This window comes from Erythrolamprus reginae, chromosome 6 (assembly GCF_031021105.1).
Source record: "Erythrolamprus reginae isolate rEryReg1 chromosome 6, rEryReg1.hap1, whole genome shotgun sequence".
Taxonomy (NCBI): Eukaryota; Metazoa; Chordata; class Lepidosauria; order Squamata; family Dipsadidae; genus Erythrolamprus; species Erythrolamprus reginae.
The window spans coordinates 71806831-71829040 of NC_091955.1; the positions used below are offsets into that span (position 1 = coordinate 71806831).

The 22210-nt window shown below is 37.4% G+C and overlaps 1 protein-coding gene across 1 annotated transcript in view; it reads left to right on the forward strand.

The window, feature by feature from the left end:
* The window catches only part of LARGE1 (LARGE xylosyl- and glucuronyltransferase 1), a 447356-nt gene that overhangs the window by 173553 nt on the left and 251593 nt on the right, over window positions 1-22210 (forward strand). Inside the window, exon 4 of the mRNA XM_070756235.1 lies at window positions 2754-2836. Coding sequence (XP_070612336.1) covers window positions 2754-2836 — 83 coding nt within the window. The remainder of the gene's footprint in view (window positions 1-2753; window positions 2837-22210) is intronic.

Consider the following 22210-nt stretch of genomic DNA (forward strand, 5'->3'; position numbering starts at 1 on the left):
TATTAAGCTGTCGCGGCATAAGAAAGGTTGAGAACCACTGAAAGGTTAAATATTTTTTTTAAAAAATCAGTGGCCGATTCAAGTAGGGAAGAATCAGGCTTTTGAGTAATGAAAAAATGCTGAATTTTTGGGACTGCAGAGACTGAATTAGTTCTTTGCACTGACTGTCATTATAGAAGATGTTGGAAAAAACTTCATATGAGACATTTTTATTTTCAGATAGGAAAACGGAAATGTTACATCAAAGATAAGGAATAAATATTTTAGAAATTCACTGCTGGAAATATAAAAAAGGTAGAAGATATTGTCTTTTGGGCTTTCTCTCAGGGTTCTCTCTTCTAAACAAGGGGGATCTTAATATCTTTTTGTCATTGAATGAAGACATTTATTCATACTTACTTAATTATTAAATTACTTGATATTCTCAAAGTCACACACTGGGATCTGACTCAATAGTATCTGCTCTTTTAATTGCTCCATTGTAATTAACATTAGAAAGACATGTTTCCATTCGTTGGTAGAATTATTTTCTTGCATATTTAAATAAGAAATAAAACAATATTAAGGTAAAACAATACCTAAGGGAAAGCTAATTTGAAAGATTTCAGGGGAGCCTATTTTGGCTAGTTCAGTGAGACCTTTGAAGAATTTTTTTTCTCTTTACATTGCCATTTTCGTCTTCTATATCTCTCTCTTGTGATGATTTATTCAGAAATAAGGCATTGAATGTTCAATGGGCTGTCTCTAAGGCAATACATTGGAATTGCAAATTTAATAGCTAGGTGCAAGAAAAGATACCAACTTATTCAATAATTATGCCAAATTTATAAAACATTATATTGCTATAATTTTGGCTAGAAACCTTCCTGCAAGTCCATACTTTATTTACAAAGTAGCAGCATAAACACACAGCGAAGAATTGGTTTTGAGAAGGATTACTTTGAGTAAAAAACACTGTCTACGTAATTGAGATTTTGAACTTGAGAACTACTCATTTTTTATTGACAGCTCAATCGGATTGAAAGTACCAAGTTCAAGTCCTCCATTGGATGCTGAGGTTTGGGGTTCGTCACAATTCTCAGCAACAGATCTGGCTCACAGGTCTGCTTCTGTGAAGTTAAAATAAACAATAGTCTCTTTGAATGCATTCAGTTTTGGTCGCCACGATGCAAAAACGATTTTGAGACTCTAGAAAAAGTGCAGAGAAGAGTGACAAAGATGATTAGGAGAATGGAGGCTAAAACATATGAAGAATGGTTGCAGGAACTGGGCATGGCTAGTTTAACGAAAAGAAGGACCAGGAAGGACATGATAGCTGTGTTCCAATATCTCAAAGAAGAAGGAGTCAACCTATGCTCCAAAGCACCTGAGGGTAGAACAAGGAACAGTAACTTAGAACTAAAGAGAAATTTCCTGACAGTTAGAAGAATTAATCAGTGGAACAACTTGCCCTACAGAAGGTGTGAATGCTCTAACACTGGAAGTTTTTAAGATGACGGATAACCATCTGTCTTCTGTTTCCTGCCTAAGCAGGGGGTTGGACTAGAAGACCTGTAAGGTCCCTTCCAACTCTGTTGTTATTATTATTATTATGAATGTCGCTTTTAGCTTTTAATGGTAAATTGAGCTTTAAATGAAAAACAACAACATTGCAACAAGATATAAAGGATCATAGAGCTATATAATAAGACTATGGTCCTAAAAGAGATATACTAATGCAAAATTTATTGGGATTCTTTCCTAGAGATTGAGAAGAGGCAGGAAGTGCAAAGTTTTCAGTTATGAGCAGATTTGACGTTAAACAATATTCTTGCAGCAGCCAGTTTCTGTATTGGTCCTCCTCACAGTCACTTTGCCAGAGATGCAAGGAAATCTTGCATATTGTTTGTTTTTCCTCCCCTAGAACTGGTATCACCAGCTCTTGATCAGTTCCTTAAATACCTGTGTAGAATGGCAATATACATATGCAGGATTGTGGCACCTGATTTTTCCAAGCGTTATTTTTCCCCCTTCTCTATGGGTGACACAATTAAAAAACCAGGTATAGCTTGAATTACCATCATGGCTAACGTCTTGATTTTTTGGGGGGCGACAATGCCTATGACACAGCTATCCTCTTGGGGTTTTTTGGACACTAGAGGTGGGTTCCTCCTGATTTGGATCAGTTCTGGTAGCAACCTACTGGTGATGTCACAATGACATTACAGGATGAGTTCAGTCGGTTCTGATCCGTAGGCACCACCATCTTTTTTTTAAAAAAAATCAGGTTTTTTTCTTTATACACATGAACAGAAGCTGAGTTTCTGCCTTGCACATGCTTTGCTGTTTTGTTTTCAGCTTTTTTTTCAAAAAACTTTTTTTCTGGATTTTTTGCCACTGTGAATGCCCACATGGTGCACCCACATGGCCTGGGAGGAAGTGAATCGGCAGCAAGGTAAGTTAGAACCCATCCCTGGTGTAAATCTTTGCCTCCTTTGAAATAGAGGTGATTTATCTTGTTTCAATCTAAGCTAGGACCAAAATGTAGTGAATATTTTCTGCATAGTATATTAAAAAAAATAGCACAAGGCTTAAGATTCTCAGGAAATTATGTCATCGGTACTTCATATATCCATGATGTTACAGCTTTTAAAAAATATATCACGAAGTGTGGAACATCAAAAGCCCCAAACTGACAAGACTGCACTGATTTTGCTAGATTGTGATGATATTTCCTCTCCTTGAATTCTCTGTTTGTTTCTCTGTCTTTTTAGACAATCCACGTCGCCATTGTATGTGCTGGATACAATGCCAGTCGGGACGTTGTCACTCTCGTCAAATCAGTCTTATTTCATAGGTAATGTTATCCTCTTTATCTTGCTACATGCCTTTTCTTTTTCTTTTTGGTAAAAAAATGATTCAATATGCCTTTGATCCTTCATAGTGGAAATTGTCTGTCTGTCTGTTTGTTTGTTTATCAAAATGTGTACAAGATAATAGGTATGGTATAAACATAAGCAAAAGCAAGTAGGTATAGGTAAATTTGGACAATAGGACAGGGACGGTAGGCATGATGGTGTGCTTACAGACCTCTTAGGAATCAGGTGAGGTCAACTGTAGATAGTCTAAAGTTAAAGTTTTTGGGGTTTGGGGAAGAAAATACAGTCAGGTAGTGCATTCCATGCATTGATCACTCTGTTGCTGAAGTCGTATTTTCTGCAGTTGAGTTTCAAGCAGTTTACATTGAGTTTGAATCTATTTTGTGCATGTGTGTTGTTGGGGTTGAAGCTGAAGTATTCATTGACCAGTAGGACATTGTGGTAAATGATTTTATGAACTACATTTACATCAGATTGAAGGCAACGTAGCTCTAGGTCCAAAATTTCAAGTCTGGTGCAATAAGGATTCTGTTGCGAGCAGAGGATTGGAGGACTCTTCTTGTGAAATATTGCTGGACTCTCTCAATTGTATTAATGTCGGATATGCAGTACAGGTTTCAGACGGGTGAGCTGTATTGAAAGATTCATCTGGCAAATGTTTTGTATGCGCTGGTTAGCAGTTTAACATTGCCAGAGAAGAAGCTACACAAGATTAGATCAACAACTCTTAGTGCCTTTTTGGCAATGTTGTTACAATGGGCTCTGGCACTTATGTCATTAGATATGAGTACTCCAATGTTCTTAACAGAGTGAGGGTCATCTATAAGTTTGTGACCGCCAAGTTGGTATTTTGTGTTTTGATTCTTTTTGCCAATGTCTAAGACAGAGCATCTATTGGTTGAGATTTGTCGGTGGTGTTGAATAGCTTAACACTGTCAGCAAAGAGAGCACAGTTATTTATAATATGATCACTAAGGTAATTTATGTAAAGAATATATAGTGTTGGCCCTAGAACACTGCCTTGAAGGACACCGTTGTTGCCAGGTGCAGGACTTGATAGGGCACTCCCTATGTTAACTGTTTGTTGTCTGTTTGACAAGAACGCAGTTGTCCAATCAAGAAGGGGGTGGGAGATGCCATAAGATTTTATTTTTTGAAGTAGTTTGTCATGTACTACTGACTCAAAGGCTTTACAAAAATCTATGTAAATTGCATCTATTGATTTACCTCGATGGAGTTGTGAAGTCCATATGTTTTTGCAGTGTAGGAGTTGCAGGTTAGTGGATAATGGTTTTCTGAAACTAAATTGTTTGTTAGAGGGTAGGTTGTTTGTTTCTAGGTGAAGGGTGATAGATTGATTTATGATTGATTCCCTGACTTTGCAGGTGATGCAACATAAAGAGATTGGTCTGTAATTTTCAATGTTACTTGGATCTCCTTTTTTGAAGATAGGGATAGTGACCATAAGTTGGGTAAGAGGCTAGTCCTGAAGGATTTGTCAAAAATTATGCTTACAGGTTCCCCTATGGTTATAGAGATCTTTTTAAAGAAATATGCACATAGACTGTAAGGTCCAATGGATAGAGACAGTTTTAGGTTGCATAATGCTTTTCCAACATTATCTTATGTAAAATTGATTTATATTAGATTGTTGCAATTGTTTGGGGTTTGACTAGGAAATATTGGGCATGAACCATTGCTGTTTACAAAGACGGAGCTGAAGAATGTGTTAAAGAGGTTAACTTTAATAGTTCCATCATTATATTCTTTATCATTTGGTCCTTTCAGGGGTGGGATGGATCTTGAGTCTTTGAGTTTGTTGTTTACAAAGTTGTAGAAGGCGCATGTGGAATTTGTGCACAGACGGTTTTCTTCTTGATTGATGTGATAACTGATACATTCAAATTAGCAGTTTTTTGTAAGAGGACGAGGTCGGATATTTTGTTTAAGATGCTTCTTGAATTAATTTGCATTTAAAATCAGCAGTTGGTGATATTGAGGAAGTAAGGGGTGTGCATACCTAGTTTTGGGTGATGAGGGATTGGTTTTGAATGATGAGAGATTGGTTTTGGGTGATGGATGGTCAGTGAACCTGAATCTAGCTAGACGGCGTTGCATCTTTTAAAATGTTTAAAATTACACAGTATGTAAAATATATTTCTTTCCAAATTATGTTACTTTGAACTGGCTCCTCTATATTTCTGTCATCATGCACAGAATTTAATAATGATGCACTCATCCAACCATTAAAAAAATGACTAATGGTTATGAAAACTTCACTTTTAGGAAGTAATCTCCCCATTCTTTAAGCTTCTCTGCTTCCAACCTATTTTAATTTGTCGCTGTTTTAAATTTCTTCCTGGATTTTTAAAATGATTATTCTTTTACCGGAAATGTGCCCAGGTTTTTCTTTAAGTTTATTTTTTAATGAGTTACAAGCATTGATTTGAAGTGAGAGAACTATGGAAACCAGATCAGCTAAGTAATAACCTCTAGATCAGGGATGTCAAACTAGATTTCTTCAAGGGCTGGGTCGGCATTGTAGTTCTCTTCTATGGGCTGTTAGGAGTCGGAAGTTGGGGGAGACAGGACGGACATCTCCTGCAGCACTCTGCTGGCCAAAACAGGTTGAGGGGATTGTGGCGCTTCTGTGTAGCCAATTGGCCGGCAGAGTGCTGCTGGAGACAGGGGAGGCCAAAAATGGGCCATGCAGGGGCCTTGTGATCTATTTTGGCCAGCAGTGGCACCATAGGCAGGTCCTTTGATATTTCCAGGTTGGCCCCTTGTCCAGATATAAACACCCTGCAGGCCAGATCTAGGCTTGAGTTTGACATCCCTGATCTAGACTGCTTTTACTAATCTCAAAAGTTCATTAGAAGAGAATATATGCAGTTCAGGGAGGAACTGTGTAGTCATTGGTGCTCCTTTTTGTTTTTATTTATTTATTTATTTATTTATTGGATTTGTATGCCGCCCCTCTCCGTGGATTCAGGGCAGCTAACAACAGTGATAAAAACAGCATGTAACAATCCAATACTAAAACAACTAAAAAACCCTTATTATAAAACCAGACATACATACAGACATGCCATGCATAAATTGTAGAGGCCTAGGGGGAAAGAATATCTCAGTTCCCCCATGCCTGATGGCAGAGGTGGGTTTTAAGGAGCTTATGAAAGGCGAGGAGGGTGGGAGCAAATCTGATCTCTGGGGGGAGTTGGTTCCAGAGGGCCAGGGCTGCCACAGAGAAGGCTCTTCCCCTGGGTCCCGCCAAACGACATTGTTTAGTTGACAGGACCCGGAGAAGGCCAACTCTGTGGGACCTAATCGGTCGCTGGGATTCGTGCGGCAGAAGGCGGTCCCGGAGATAATCTGGTCCGGTGCCATGAAGGGCTTTATAGGTCATAACCAACACTTTGAATTGTGACGGGAAACTGATTGGCAACCAATGCAGACTGCAGAGTGTTGGTGTGACATGTTTGCTTTTCATTACCTGACTATATAGGAGTTTTATCTACCAGTGTTAGTGGGGATGCGTTTTTCCCCTTTCGTAGTTTCTTGATTAAGGTAGTGTTTTCTGATCAATTGTTTCTCTAGTATTAATCCCTGTTTTATCTGGCTTCTGGATGCAAATCTCTGTCAACAGCTTAGAAGGATTAGACATGGTTAGTTCTTAGATGAGCAACCTCTAGGAAATGTTATATTTTATATAAAACTATATATTTATGGGGACTTTTTCCTAAATTAAATTTGACTTAATTTTGTTTTAAATCAGAAAGGGTTCTCTTTTGACTAAAACATAACCCTTCAATCTTCAAAGCAGGAGTACAGATCATTGATTTCCATATCTGGGCGCTGTTATTTCACCATCGGCAGTTGTCTTAGAAATAATTAAGGTTATAGGGAGGGAAGGAAGGAAGGATATTCTGGGTAATAAAGAGTTGTCAGATGCAAATCATGAATTAAACATTCTGGTAAATCTTCCACAAACAATGAAATTAGTGTTTATTTTTTATTTATTTATTTATTTTATTAGATTTGTATGCCGCCCCTCTCCGAAGACTCAGGGCGGCTCACAACAATAAAAAAACAGTATAAACAATGGAAAAAATCTAATAATAAGAATTATATAAAAAACCCCAACTGTTAAAAAACCATACAACACATTCATACCAAACATAAAATATAAGAAAGCCTGGGGGAGATGTCTTAGTTCCCCCATGCCTGGCGATATAGGTGGGTCTTGAGTAACTTGCGAAAGACAAGGAGGGTGGCAGCTGTTCTAATCTCCGGGGGGAGTTGATTCCAGAGGGCCGGGGCTGCCACAGAAAAGGCTCTTCCCTGGGGCCCGCCAAACGACATTGTTTGGTCGCCGGGACCTGGAGAAGGCCTACTCTGTGGGACCGTATCGGCCGCTGGGATTCGTGCAGTAGAAGGCGGTTCCGGAGGTGTTCTGGTGTTGTCCTAAAGAATGATTGTTCGGAGGTTGACTGAAGTATAATTTTATTGTAATGCTATTGTGAAAATTGGCTCAGAGTGGTGTCTTCCCTTGTTAGGTAGGGCACAACATAAAGCTTCCACATAATTTAGTTATGTATCAGGCTGAAGGAAGAGGAAGCGGTAAATAACTTTTAAAGTGACTACAATGACTGGGGCCTTACAATTAGGGTGAGGGAAAATAGTGAAATCATGCCAAATCTCTGCTCTTTAATTCTTAGATGCTGTCATGAACATCAAAAGGTTTACTACCATATGAAATATTTCAAAAGAAAATGTATCTATTTTCAGATTAACAGCATTCCTCCTGCCTTATCTGATTTGTCTGATTTTAAATGTGTCGTTAATCTTTCTGATTAATAGTTCCAATAGAACAATGAAGATAAATGAAAAGAAATTAATTTATAAGCAATAGAGTTAAATATATTCTCCCCCTTTTTTTTAATATGATGCTTTCTGTTTGTTCGTTTGTGCTCTACAACATTTAGGTACTGAGCATATTTATTTATTTATCCAATTTTTATGCCGCCCTTCTCCTTAGACTCAGGGCGGCTTACAACATGTTAGCAATAGCACTTTTTAACATAGCCAGCCTATTGCCCCCACAATCCGGGTCCCCATTTTACCCACCTCGGAAGGATGGAAGGCTGAGTCAACCTTGAGCCGGTGATGAGATTTGAACCGCTGACCTTCAGATCTACAGTCAGCTTCAGTGGCCTGTAGTACAGCACTCTACCTGCTGTGCCACCCCGGCTCATATCCTGGTTTGTTGAAAACTTACATACATATTATATTTAGAGTTTGTCTAAAACACTTTTATTAGAGTTTTTTCCAAAAAATTATTTAATTGGAATAAATATCATTGAGAGTTTTAAGAACTCATTGTTAATTAAAGTCTTTGTAAAACTGATTCATCTGACTGACTCTTTAGAAAGAAGAGATTGTGACTATTTTGCCGTTTGAACTTGGAATGTGGTTGATCCTGCCATAGAATAATTGTGCTTATGCAGTTATGCACAGCACATATTTTCATTTAGTAAGGACACTCAATCTCTAAATGTTCTTTTAAAACAATATGAAATTATATTTAACACTACATAGTCCTTGGTCTATTATAATTGTCAAGCATGAAGGGAAATATACATGTCTGAACTTGCTTTGGAAAGCTACCTTTATTTTGCCTTTTGAGCATCAAAACCTGGCTAATGGTTTTGAAACAGGACTTCTTCCTGTTCCTCTAAAGCAGGGTGTCAAACTTGCATTGTCACAGTGGCATCACATGATGTATTGAGACTTTTTTCTCCTTTGCTAAACTGCGCGGGGCCAGCACATGATGCATCTGACCCACAAGCCGCAAGCTTAACACCCCTGCTCTAAACCCTGGATTGGTTTATCTTAAAGCTACATTGCAGATTGTATTACTGTTCTTAAAATATTACATCTGTATTATATTATAAAGAAGATCAGTCCTAGCCCAGTCCCAGTTCTGAAAAAAAGAATAGTATTTCAAGATATCAGCCTCTAATAGGAAGCGTTATGTTGTGAGTTCAAATTGGTAACATATGACACAATTCCTATGTACAATATTTATTGAAAATATTCACAACAATAAAGTTATTAATCTAAATCTTAGTTTGAAGCCTCTTCCCAATGATGTTGATGATGTTATCAACTCAGTTGTGTCAGATTCATGATGATTCTATGGGCCAGATCTCTGAATAACTTCCGATTTTATACTATTTATTTAAATGTTTCTGTGCTCTGGCTAGTGTCAGCTTTGATGGTTTCCAGCCACCATGTTCTTTCTGGTTTCCTTTTACTACTAACTCTTCCAAATATAATTGCTTCCCCCAATGAATTCCCCTGCACGACATGGCCAAAGGAAGTGAGATGCAGTTTCTTGATTTTGCCTTCTAGTGACATATCTGGTGTTATGTGTTCCAGTACTTGCTCGTTAGTCAACTTTGCTGTCCAAGGAATACTCATGAGACTTCTCTAGCACCACAGCTCAAACAAAATGATTTTCTTCCTCTCTTGCTTTTTCAAGGTCCAACTTTCACAACCATAGATAACTACAAGGAAATCGATAGGGTAAAGTACCGGTAACCTACAGTTATCAGAAGTCACCAGGTTGATTTCCCTGCTCTTCTCTATCTGGCTCATGTTCATAATTGTTGGGCAACCCAGTGCAATTGGACAATTTATTTATGTGCTATTGAGCTATCTATGGTCCTAGAAAAGTGATTTTTCTCACACTTTCTGTATTTACACCATCAATTTTACTGAGTTTTTCACAAAGTAAGTTTTCAGATCTTTCTTCAACTCGGTAACTCACTTTTTGACAGCCAACCTGTCAAACTTGCCACAGTGCTGGTTAATGACTGATCTAGTATGGAATTCCTTTTCTGTAGCTTCATGGTTAATGGGTTTGTGGATACTCTCAATCTGGCTCCTCAGTTGTGACTTGTCTGGCTTGGGTATACTTTCAGGTGGTATACCTCCAGATTAGTACTCAACCTTAACAGAACACACAAGCCCCACCACCACCCACCACCCCCATGACAAGGGGTTATCTACATGGAGGGATTCATAATAATACATGTTGTAATTGAAAGTTTACAAAAGATGAACCGGAGAAAGAAAGGTAGGTATTTATGCCAACAGTAACCTTCCTCCTATTTTTAAAGTTAAGGTCTTAACTTTAAAGCTTAATTTTGGAATTGTTTCACTTAAAACCCACATTTTCAAGTTTTTATTCAAGCTTTACCCTCATAGATACCCACTTAAATTTTCAGACAGTCATTTGTTTGTTTATTTTGTTATTTATCTGGCAGCTACATACTCTCAAATCAACAGAAATTGCCAAGAAAAAACTGTATTGGGAATCCTCCCTGTCTTTTAATGGAAAGTGATCCTGAGAAGGCAAGTGACACATTTTCTGCAGGACTTGCCAGAAGTTCTGCAAAGCAAAGCAACTTGGTCACTTCGGTTCACCATTCGAAAAGTGATGTCCAAGTTATTTTATGAATTGGCTCCAAATGAATGCTTGCTTTGAACCTTAGAGCTTTCACAGATTTTTAAAAAATTCTTGCTATTATTTGGCTTGTGTTTTTATTGTAAGTGCATTTGCTTCTATTGCTTTTTAAAAATATATACATTGCTTTCCCACTAAGTAGATGTGCTTTAGCTAATTTTGTAGATTTAAAAAAAATAAACTCTTTTTAGCAATACTCATATTTTAATGTGAACAATCCAAAGAATAGGAAAAAGTTGTACAAAGCTCTGGCTCAAATTATTTTGTCCTGCAAAACAGGAGGCTCAGGATATTCTCTCCAGGCTTTTGCAGAAATGAGCAAAAGGCCACTCAAAAACTACATTTGGCTCTTCTTAAACTCTCTTGCAAACTTCTGCAAAGTAGCTAATTTTGGATAAACATAAAACTTTGGGAGAACCAAATCTTAAGCTTTAGGCATAGGGTAATCACTTCATTTTATTTCTTAAAATGTTGAAGCACTTCAAATATTGAACAGATATTTTAACCCAGCCACTCCAGTAATGCCATGTCATCTCCAAATACACTGTATCTGGTTCTTGGAGGCTGAATATATTAATTCAGCTAAGTCTTAGAAAGATGGATGGCTTAAATATACTGCAAACATGCTCAGGATGAAGAAGTAGCAGTAGGAGATGAATATCTTGTACAGTATTCTTTGTTCCCAAGTTCACTAATCTATTTATTTTATTTTATTTTATTTGTTTTGTCCAGTACGTATTGGTGGTATACAAAGATATAACAATAATTGTATACATGATACTAGTAAAAGAGAAACATTAGGACAGGGATTGGAAGGCACTCTGGTGCACTTATGCACGTCCCTGTTATTATTATTAAAGTAATAGAGGTGGAAATGGCATAACTGGTCAGTCTTTGTCTCTTTGAGGAAGAAAAGAAATCATATAGACATAAGTAAAGACAGTGTTTATATTGTGGGCAGGAAGGCTCTTTTGGATAAAGATGATTATCAATTAGAAGTACCTTGCCCATAAGTAAAACCAATATTTTAAATACTTGGCAAGAACTCTTGGCTAGAGTTTTCATGGCTTTTCACCATTCTAATAATAGAATAGCAATAGCACTTACTGTACTGTAGACCTATACCATTTCATAGAGCTTTACAACCCTCTGTAAAGAGCTTACATAGTCAGCATATTGTTCCCGACCATTTGGGCCTCATTTTACAGAATTTGGAAGGATGGAAGGCTGAGTCATCCATGAGCTGTCCAAACTCAAACCCCTGGAGTGAGCACTGAATTCTAACCACTGCACCACCATGGTACCACCAACATCAGTTATGAAGATCAGAGTCAGACCTATATCTTATCCGTGTTAGAGTTCAAAATTTAAAGTAACTTCATGGCTTGGATTTTACCTCTTCTCAATATATTACCCTAGAAACTTCTTCCTACTTCCATTCAAATGGTGGGTGAGGCTCCTGATGGGTAACTTCCTATTCAATGGGATCTTCTCTAGAGTACCTTCCTAACCTATCTAGATCATAAGAAAAGAGTATCTTTCTACATAGCAGGAAAAGACATACCCTTGCCCATAATTTTAAGAATGGTGGACCTTCCTTGTACAGCCCAGGTTAACCCTATCACCTATCATTCTATAATTCCCAATCGGTCTTCACATCCATCCTATTTTTCACCAAGTCTTGCTGATGCCTGATCTTCTTCCTCAACCAGTCCACATCTACCATCCCTGCTGGTTTTCCTTAAAGGAAATGAGAAATAAGAGGCAGCCAAGATTTAGGCTGGAATCCTCAAAAATGAAACTGTAGAATTTAGTGCATAGGTCTGGAACTGATATGAGCCTGTAGTTTTATGAGAAATGCAGTTGGAGTGTGAGCCTCCTGAAATACATTTTTATCAGATGTATTTTGACCAAGCACTTCTTCCAACCTAGAAGTTCAAATGCATATTAAATGCAAATAGAGAAATAGGTAGTGGGGGGAATGATTCTTTGAATGGCAGTATAAATTGCGAGATGACATTGTTGTTAGAAAAAGTCCTAGGTGATGCTACAGAACACCATCAAGCCTTCTGAATGTGGAGCTAGTTCATCCCTATAGTGCACTCTGGATAATGCACAAGCATGAACTGAACAGACTAACAATCATTGTCAGCCAAACAACTTCTTTATATACTTAATACTGTAGTCACCTGGCTAATGTAACATCAACATACACTAAATGATAATTTGATCAAGTAGTGCCAGCATGATTAGGGAAGGAGAAACTTTGCAGGAGGGAAATGTTAGATGCAATTTTTCCTTCAAATATTTGTGAATCAGAATTGTATTGAATTACCTTGGTTATTTCACACTGGCTTCTAGACTATATTTTAGCCAAGTGTTGTTCTCTGGCATCTAGTATTGTAAGTATTAAAATATTCTATGCAATGGCTGTTGTCCATGTGATTGTAAACTGTAGGACACAATGACATTCCAAAAGCACACAATAAGCCAGCCATACTATCTTCCTGCCAAGAATATGTCATAGATATACAGATGATGTCATCAAGTGTTCAGTTCTATTTGAGAGAGACTTGATATTTTTAGGAAAATAACCAGGGAAATCATTTGAAAAATAGAATCACCCTTTGTTCAGGCAATATCTGGATTCATATTGAAGAATACCTGTAGGGATTATTCATTGGTTCAAAATTCAAAGTTCATTTGGGCAAACCATAACACACATTTTAGTTTAACGAGGTTATTCTGCAAAATGCTTTTTATTTTGTTTTTCTTTTGAAATAATACATAGAAATAGGCTTTCCCCTTCTGAGATGGTTGCATCACCGTAAGTTTATTTTTTCTCTTACTAACAATCTACTGATGTCACTGCTAAAACTGGCTGCTAAAGGAATTTGTCTTGATGCACATGCTCTCAGAGTACCTAAAAGAACCTTTTAAAAAGAGTACCTTTTAGGTACCTAAGAGTACCTAAAAGAAAAGATACATTTGCCAAGAATTATTTTGATTTTGTTTTACTTTGCTTTTTGCTTTAAAAGTTGATTAGTGGTTGGATGTTGATTTATTTCAACCCTTTGCTGGACTCTAATTGTTTTTTTTCCTCTCATTTTTTCCTTTTAATATACGTTGTTCTGGATAACATTTATCTCTTCCATATGGAAAGCACAACAATGTTCAGAATAGTGGTGAAGAGACATTAGACTCTTACCACTTGATTCTGTATGTTTTTAATTTGCAAAATGGGCTTTATTTCTACTGACTTTTTCTTATAATTTTGGATTGAAATATAGAGAAGTATGTATGTATGTATGTATGTATGTATGTATGTATGTATGTATGTATTCTTTGTTCCTTGATTAAATTCCACAGATTAAAATGGCTAAACAGCATCTGAAATCTAAAAAAGAAGGGTGAGAAAAGATGTAGCTTTTAGCTGATTTTCTATTACAAAAACACGATCAATTTAATATTTATTCAAAGAATGGTGGAATTGAAAGCTTTACTTTTAGATAAAGGTACACAAAAGGATTTTGATCCCGCTCCAAATCAAAGTGATCTCACTGCTAAAGAACTAGCAAAGTGGATTTCATTTGTTGTTCTGAAATTTAAGTCTGTATACTTCTCTAGTATTACAGCTAGAAGGGAGGAAGACAAAATCCTTTCCTCTACCAAGATGGAGGAAGACCGTATGATTTTATTACAGTTAAATGTTAATTACTTCTGCTCGTACTCTGACGTGAAGATAGACTTATTGTTAAGATTGGATTTGTTTTATTAAACAATGGACAAGAGAGGATATTAAGAAACAAATATGCATTTTGGACCCAGGATGATGTATTTATAATTTTTGGGATAGTTAACATTCCGTGGTAAATTTTCTACCAGTTGGTTATATTAGCAGTTTATTAGCAGAGAGTTTTGAAACTTTATTTTTTCTGTGTTACTATTATTATTGCTTTTCCTGTTAACTACTTTGTCACTAATATAACATATAGAACAGTGTTTTTCAACCAGTGTGCCGTGGCACACTAGTGTGCCGCGAGACATGGTCAGGTGTGCCGCGAAGCTCAGAGAGAGAAAGAAAACAAGAGAAAGAAAGAGAGAGAGAAAGAAAGAGCAAGAGAGAAAGAAAGCAAGAGAGAGAGCAAGAAAGCAAGAAAGCAAGAGAGAGAGAGAGGGAGGGAAGGTGGGAGAGAGAAAGACATAGAGGGAGGTAGGGAGGGAGAGAGAAAGAGAGCAAAAAAGAGGAAAGAAGGAAGAGAGAAAAAAAGAGGAAGGGAGAGAAATAGAGTGAAAGGGAAGAAGAGAGAGAATTTTTTTGTCCAAACTTTTTTTAGCCTCCCCCCCCCCCCCAAAATGTGCCCCATGGTTTGGTAAATGTAAAAAATGTGCCGCAGCTCAAAAAAGGTTGAAAATCACTGATATAGAAGACAGGTCAACAAGTTGTTAATAGATTTAGTACTTTAAAAAATTTTGGGTGGGCCTGTTTCACAAGGGATGGGGACTAGTGTTGTAGTAATATATCATTCAATATTCAAATAGAGGGGATAATAAGTGTATATGTGTTGTTTTTTGACATACCTTTTTAATGTTCTGATTGCTTTGTGACATGTGCTTAGTTTTCTTTTTATGTCTTTTCAATTTTTATTTAGTGCTCTATTTTGTATTTTAACTTTGTTCTGAACAAAATAAAAAATATACCGTTTCCCCGAAAACAAGTCACCCCCGAAAGTAAGACACAGGAGACATTTCATTTCGCAGTATTCCCAAACAGAACATACACTAGTGTCCATAAATTGCATCCCAAAACTCTGCATCAATCAGATTTAAAACACATCCAACACGCATACAACATGGGGCTGCGTGTTTGGATGCATTTTTGCTGCAGCAGGATCGCACCCTACCTTATACCGTAATTTAAAATATGGTAGGGGTCTGCTGCGTCTTTCAGATCAAGAATTGACATGTCAATTCTTAGAACAGATCAGAAAAGATGCATATGGTATAAAACAATCATCGTCTACACTGTTCCCTCTAAGCTGCATTTTTTTCTTCATTGAAAAAAAAATAAGACATCCCCTGAAAATAAGACGTAGCACATCTCTGGGAGCAAAAATTAATATAAGACGCTGTCTTATTTTCAGGGAAACAGGGTAGGAGTGGGGGAAGAATACACAGAAATACATTTGCTATCTTTATTTTTACTATGCTTTTCCAAAGAACTTTCTTCACTTATCAGATGAGCTGCTGTGTTGCCATGGCTTACTCTCTAGGTGTCCTTTTTTCCCCTCTGAAGTTTTATTGTTTCTTTGTTGTGTTACAGTTGTTTTGAAGTGATAATAAAATGCATGTTTAGAAAGGAAGCCCCACAATGGTACAAATAACTATAAAAGTTAGCAGTCATTTTTAATTGCTAGCAGTTGAATTAACAAGCAGTATGTGAGCCAGCCAGTTAGGTGAGAATTCTTCACTTAATTCATCTAATTTATTTCCATTTATATCAGCAGCATGGCTTTAAAAGCTTCAGGGCAGCTAACAGCAATTAAAAACAACAATAAAATCTCATCAGTACAATAACATTAGTTACAAGTGAACGGCATCAATAAACATTATGTAGCATCAACAGTTGCTAATAAAATAGGTCACTCTGGAATAAAACCCATGTCTTTCCCATATACTTGCCAACAATGTAAGTTTTTAATTTGGCTCCTAAAAAGCAAAATCAGTCTGGTCACTAAACCATTGGGTTGGATAGGAGGCAGATGTTGTAAATACTGTGTGTGTGTATATATATATATATATATATATATATATCCCATTGTCACTTGCTTATTGAGAAGGAGTTGCAAGTCCTACCCAAATTGTACACCAAATGAGCAATCACTTCAGTGATTTAGAAGCCTTAATAAATAGACATTGGAAATAGACATTTCTGGCATCATGTTTCTTATATATAGTGTACAATTTGGGTGTCCTCCTGGACTTGCAACTCCTTCTCAAAGAGCAAGTGACAATTGTGACTAGGGGACTCTTTGCCTAGGTCCTCTTGGGAAGCCACCAGCCCAGTAGGGAAGAATCAAGCACAGAACTAGCCTGGAGTGACTGTGCAACCACAGAAGAGCTGCAGCTGTTGCCCCCATAGTTCCCTAGAGGCTTGTCTAGTTGTCCCCAATAGTAGGCTGCCAGACTGGGAGATTCCTGTATTATAGTCAGAACATAATAAAGTAGTTAGCTTAAACTCTGTACATGTGGATCTGATTGTTCACACCTGACAGGTTCATTTTTTGAACCAATTGTCCCCATTCTTGAACCAAAAAAGCCTTGCGTATTCTAATTCATGGTTTACTTATCACCTGTTTGGATTTATGTAATGTGCTTTATAAGGAGCTGCCCTTGGAATTTGGAAGCTGGAGGTGATCTAGATATGGACACTTTTTTATTATTTGTTTGTTTGTTTGATTGATTTTTATGCTGCCCTTCTCCTTAGACTCAGGGCGGCTTACAACATGTTAGCAATAGCACTTTTTAACAGAGCTAGGCTATTGCCCCCACAATCCGGGTCCTCATTTTACCCACCTAAGAGTAGTAGATCCTTGGAACAAACTTCCAGCAGACGTGGTAGATAAATCCACAGTAACTGAATTTAAACATGCCTGGGATAAACATATATCCATCCTAAGATAAAATACAGAAAATAGTATAAGGGCAGACTAGATGGACCATGAGGTCTTTTTCTGCCGTCAGACTTCTATGTTTCTATGTTTCACCTCGGAAAGATGGAAGGCTGAGTCAACCTTGAGCCGGTGATGAGATTTTTACATTTCTTGTTACAACCATATCGCTATTCTGTGAGGTATGTGGGTTTCCAGTGGTCTTCTGGGTGTGATTCAGGTGTTAGGTTTCATCTATAAAGCCCTACATGACATACTGCCAGACTGTTTGCAGGAATACCTATCCCCTGTTGTCTCTGGTCTCTGGTCTTTCTTCATCAGATCTACTAGGGAAGACTTGCTCTGAGTCCCTTCTGTTTACATTTTCATTTGGTAGATCCTGGAATCATGCCTTTTCTGCAGCAGCAACTAAATGATAGAACAGATATAAGATGGTCCCAACCCTGTTAACCTTTGTTAAGGCATTAAAGACCTGGCATTGGGCCATATGGTTAGGTTAGCTCTATTGCTCTATTGCTTTTTTTGGATTGGATTGTGTCTGTGGCTTCAACAATTAAGGGTTTTGTTAAATTGTTATTTTTAATCCCCGTGTATCACCCAGTGTCACTTTTATTTAATACATGGACTTATAAATTGTATAATTAAATAAATTTTAGTTATTTATTTCAACATGCATGTTTAGGGTTACCTTTGGTTTTTTGTTTTTGGTCTAAATATATATAGTTTAATAGAAAACATAAACAAAAAAGCCATACATATGCAGCTGCTACCTGCCTTAGAGTAGCTTTTCCAGATGTCTATTTAGCCCCCAGAGAACTAGAAAGAGTACAGTTCTACATTCTTAGCAAAACTTCATATAGCTTCCAGTCATTTCTATTTAATATGAGGAACAATCATTTATAGGGCAATTCCATCCAGCAACATCCGAGGTCCCAAATTTGGAAAAATAGAATGATTGGGCTACAACCCGATCTGGTAGTATGTTTATTTTAAATGTGCACTAATAAGAATTTTAATGACCCTTATTACAACCTTTTCCAGTCTGTATATTTTCCAGACTTCTCAGCCAGAAGGCCTTTGTTGACAACCCAGGAGCTGGAACACACATATGAGAACACACATATCCAGTTAGGAAAATTTGCCTTATTTGGTTGGAATAATTTGAAGTACAAACATCTAGTTATTACCTCTGTTTATGGTGCAGGATGCAAGTGATGAACAAGAATAAGGGCTATTTTCATAGATAGATATTTCCATGTACTCATTCATCCAGTTTAGCCAAATATAGATAGCATAATTCACCTTTGTAATTATTCAAACACATAGAAACATAGAAACATAGAAGACTGACGGCAGTTGGGGGAAAGATCAAAAGCAACGTGAGGAAATATTATTTCACATGCCTGGGATAAACATATATCCATCCTAAGATAAAACACAGGAAATAGTATAAGGGCAGACTAGATGGACCATGAGGTCTTTTTCTGCCGTCAGTCTTCTATGTTTCTATATATAATAATATATATGTATAATTTATAATTATAATATAATTAACTCAGTTCTACCCAATAATATACAGTATTGGGTAGAACTGAGTTAATTATATTAGTCCGGCCCTCTAAAACCATCCCAATTTCTCATGCAGCCCTATGGCAAAATTAATTGCCCACCCCTGTTCTATATGAAAGTTCCAGGTGTAGTATTAGAAATCCATTTCTCTTTAAAATAGAAACGAAAAATCCTTAGCCTGTCTGCCAGCTTTTCGCAATGGTTCTTTTATGGCCCACCATGATCCTCCTCCAGTACCACCAATATACATTCGTTGAGTTTCTGCTAATATGGCTTATGTCATTCTCTATTATTATGGTATTATGACAGACTCTACCACTGCCACTTTGAAAATAAACGCTAAAATGGGCTTGTTAAAACTTCTGATAAACTTTACACTCCAGCTTTATTTTAATTGAAAAGAAATGGTCCACTTTCTTAGCTAACGTCCTCATCCATATTCTGTGAATTATAATGCTAAAATATTGGAGGGGAGCAAAGTGGAGAAGAATTATTCAAGCAATACGTTTAAGAATTCTGGCACTGCTAATTAATGACATTGATCAGAAGATCAGGTTCTTTCTCTTTTCTAGCTTGGGAATTATCACAATTGTGGAGCCCCAGCCATCAAAGATAATTGCTCATCTGTTGTTTGATTGTCAATTGTATGCCCTTTTAGTTTTAGGTATTCAGATCCTTACTTGAAAAAAAAACAGCTCACTGGGACATAAACCACACAGATTGTCCTATTTTATTCTGGTTTATAAGGTGTAGTGCCGGCGTGTCCCAACCACCCATAATTACAGGGTAATTAGTCCAAAAAGACACACACCACACGATAGAAGGAAAACCAAAAGTCTTTATCAACAGAAAAGCAGAAAAAAACTCCCTTTTTAAATGTCAAAGGGATTTTCTGGTACGCACAAGGCACAGGTTAAATGCAATCCAATTTCTCACCCATTAACTGGGAAATTGAGTCCATTTCCAAAGTCCAGAAATTCCACACACAGACTTGAACAGGGAAACAGCAAACCACGATCTTGACCGAACGATGAATCAGATAAACTTCCACGAGGCTAAACCAGCACCCTGCTCTTTTTATCTGTAGCACTAATTACAGCAGCCCCACCCAACCACAGGTGGCCTCACTTATCTCCTGTAATAATCCTTTGGTTGTTCTCTCCTATGCATCATTCTATGCATGTATGGTTCTGTCATAAGTTCTTGTTCAGAATCCAGGGATGATAAGGATGATTGATCTCCTGGGCTGTCTGCCAAACTCCCCTCTTCCCTGCCACTCACCCTTCCTTGGTCAGAGGAGACTTCGTCAGCAGATTCTATCGGGAGCAAAACAGGCCCCACATCCACATTCCTTGGGACAGGAGCTGGGCCAGAGCCAACCACAACATAAGGTATACATTATAAGAAGAGCTATGTTTATAAACAAAGCATTCAGCTAATAATCCATATACAGATCAAAATATCGTGTAAAAAACATTAGTTCTTTGCATTTAACACGTATGTAATGTTATTGCATTTTCTTTCTCCTATTATACTCTGGAAATAAAAGTATTTTATTTCTGATTTCATTTGAAATGTTGTAAGGCCACCAAATCAATCAGTAAACTAGCTACCCACGGAAATCCTTTTTTAAAAGTGATGATATTTCCTTTAAAAACCATATAATCTGAAAAACTATAATCCCGTACCAATTTATTTTATTATCTCAATTTCTAATCATTGCACAATTGATTCATCTATGTAACAAGGTACATTATGCTTAATAGCAGTTTTATTTTATTTTTCATTTGTGTTGATTATACCCAATTGTTTAAAGTATATTTGTAGCTCCTCATTCTGCTAAACAAATTTCCCACATGATTAAAAGCATTCAAATAGAGTTTTCTTTGTAAGACATTTATAATAAAATTTATTTGAAAGATGTGAAGTTAGAAGATATCCGTAAGTCTCCATTCACATTTCATATGTCCTGGGACATATTACATTAATCACTAGTACCAGTAATGTTATTATTTTCAATTGGTTATTTTTTTTTGCTTTTAGGTAACTAATTTAATTTCTAATATTTAGCTCACCTGATATCTCAATCCTCTGTGGTTTCAAGGGATGGAGTATTTTGTTGTTAACATTTCCTTTCCTGCCAGATAAAAATTATATGAATTAATTATTGTGAAAAGCTTAGAAAACAAGAATTCTGCATAATCTCCCAAACATTTTACCTGAAGAGTTTCTATTTTTGTTTGGTACCTTCAGGATTTTCATGGGAAAAGTCACCTTGAAATATCTGTTGTTAAATCACACAAACAAAATTCAAACAGCAGGATTTTTATTTATTTTTTGGGCAGATTTAAATATGCAAGTTAGGGTGACAGATTGGTGATCTTAGCAAAATAATAAAGAGCATTTTTGCTGGAAGTAAAAATAGCAGACATCACAGTCATCCAGTATTAACACAGCTGAAAACAACAATTAACATTTTGTGCTAAGAAGAGTAAAAACAATACCTTATTAAGTCTAATCAAAATTCACAGTATGGTGTGCAAGCTTTTTTGAGTTATATTCAGCTCTTCTGCTAGAATATTAAACAGATTGAATATTAAGGAATAAACTATATTTGTGATGTCTGTGCTCTTAAGAAAGAGGAAATACAGTTTGGAAAAGAGAAGAGGACAAGCAAGAATTGGAATGGGGCTGAAGAAAGAAAGTGAGTCTCAGAGCTAGTCAAACGCAACTAAGGAGGGTTGTTTGGCTAATTGAGAGAGGCTTTTTTCCTGGCTAAATGGAGTATATTGCTTACTTGCTGGGCAGATGGTGTAGGAAGGAGGAACTTACAGCTGCAGCTGACTCACTGACCAAGTGATTAGTTAGTGGATGGCTCAGCCGACAGCTGCTGCAGCCAACACTTTTAGAAGAGAGGCAGTTGCAAGCTTGCAGCAATAGTTGATGAATAGGCTAGCAAATCGAAATACACTGGTACCTCATGATACGAACCCCTCGCCATACGGACAACCCGAGATACGAACCTGGGGTTCAGAAATTTTTTGCCTCTTCTTACGAACTTTTTCCATCTTAAGAACCCGCCGCTGCCGCCGAGAAGCCCCGCTGCCCGGCTGTCGCTTTTTGAAACAGCCGGGGGGCTTCTCTGCGTTCTCCTGAACCCGAACACCAAACCCGAACTTTCGGGTTCGGCGTTTGGGAGGCCGCCGAGAAGCCCCCCGGCTGTTTCAAAAGGCGACAGCCGGGCAGCGGGGCTTCTCGGCAGCCACCCGAACCCGAACTTTTGCCGAACTTTCAGGTGCAGCATTGGGAGAACGCTGAGAAGCGCCCGGCTGTTTCAAAAGGTGACAGCCAGGCGGCGGCGGTTTTTTTTGCGTTTTTTTTTCATTGCACGCATTAATTCATTTTACATTGTTTCCTATGGGAAACAATGTTTCGTCTTACGAACTTTTCGCCTTACGAACCTCCCCCGGGAACCAATTAGGTTCGTAAGACGAGGTATTACTGTAGGGGGATTTGAGTAGGAAGGAGCATACCTACCACCACAACTGAGCCCAGAATTCATGTTGCTAAGTGAGAAATTT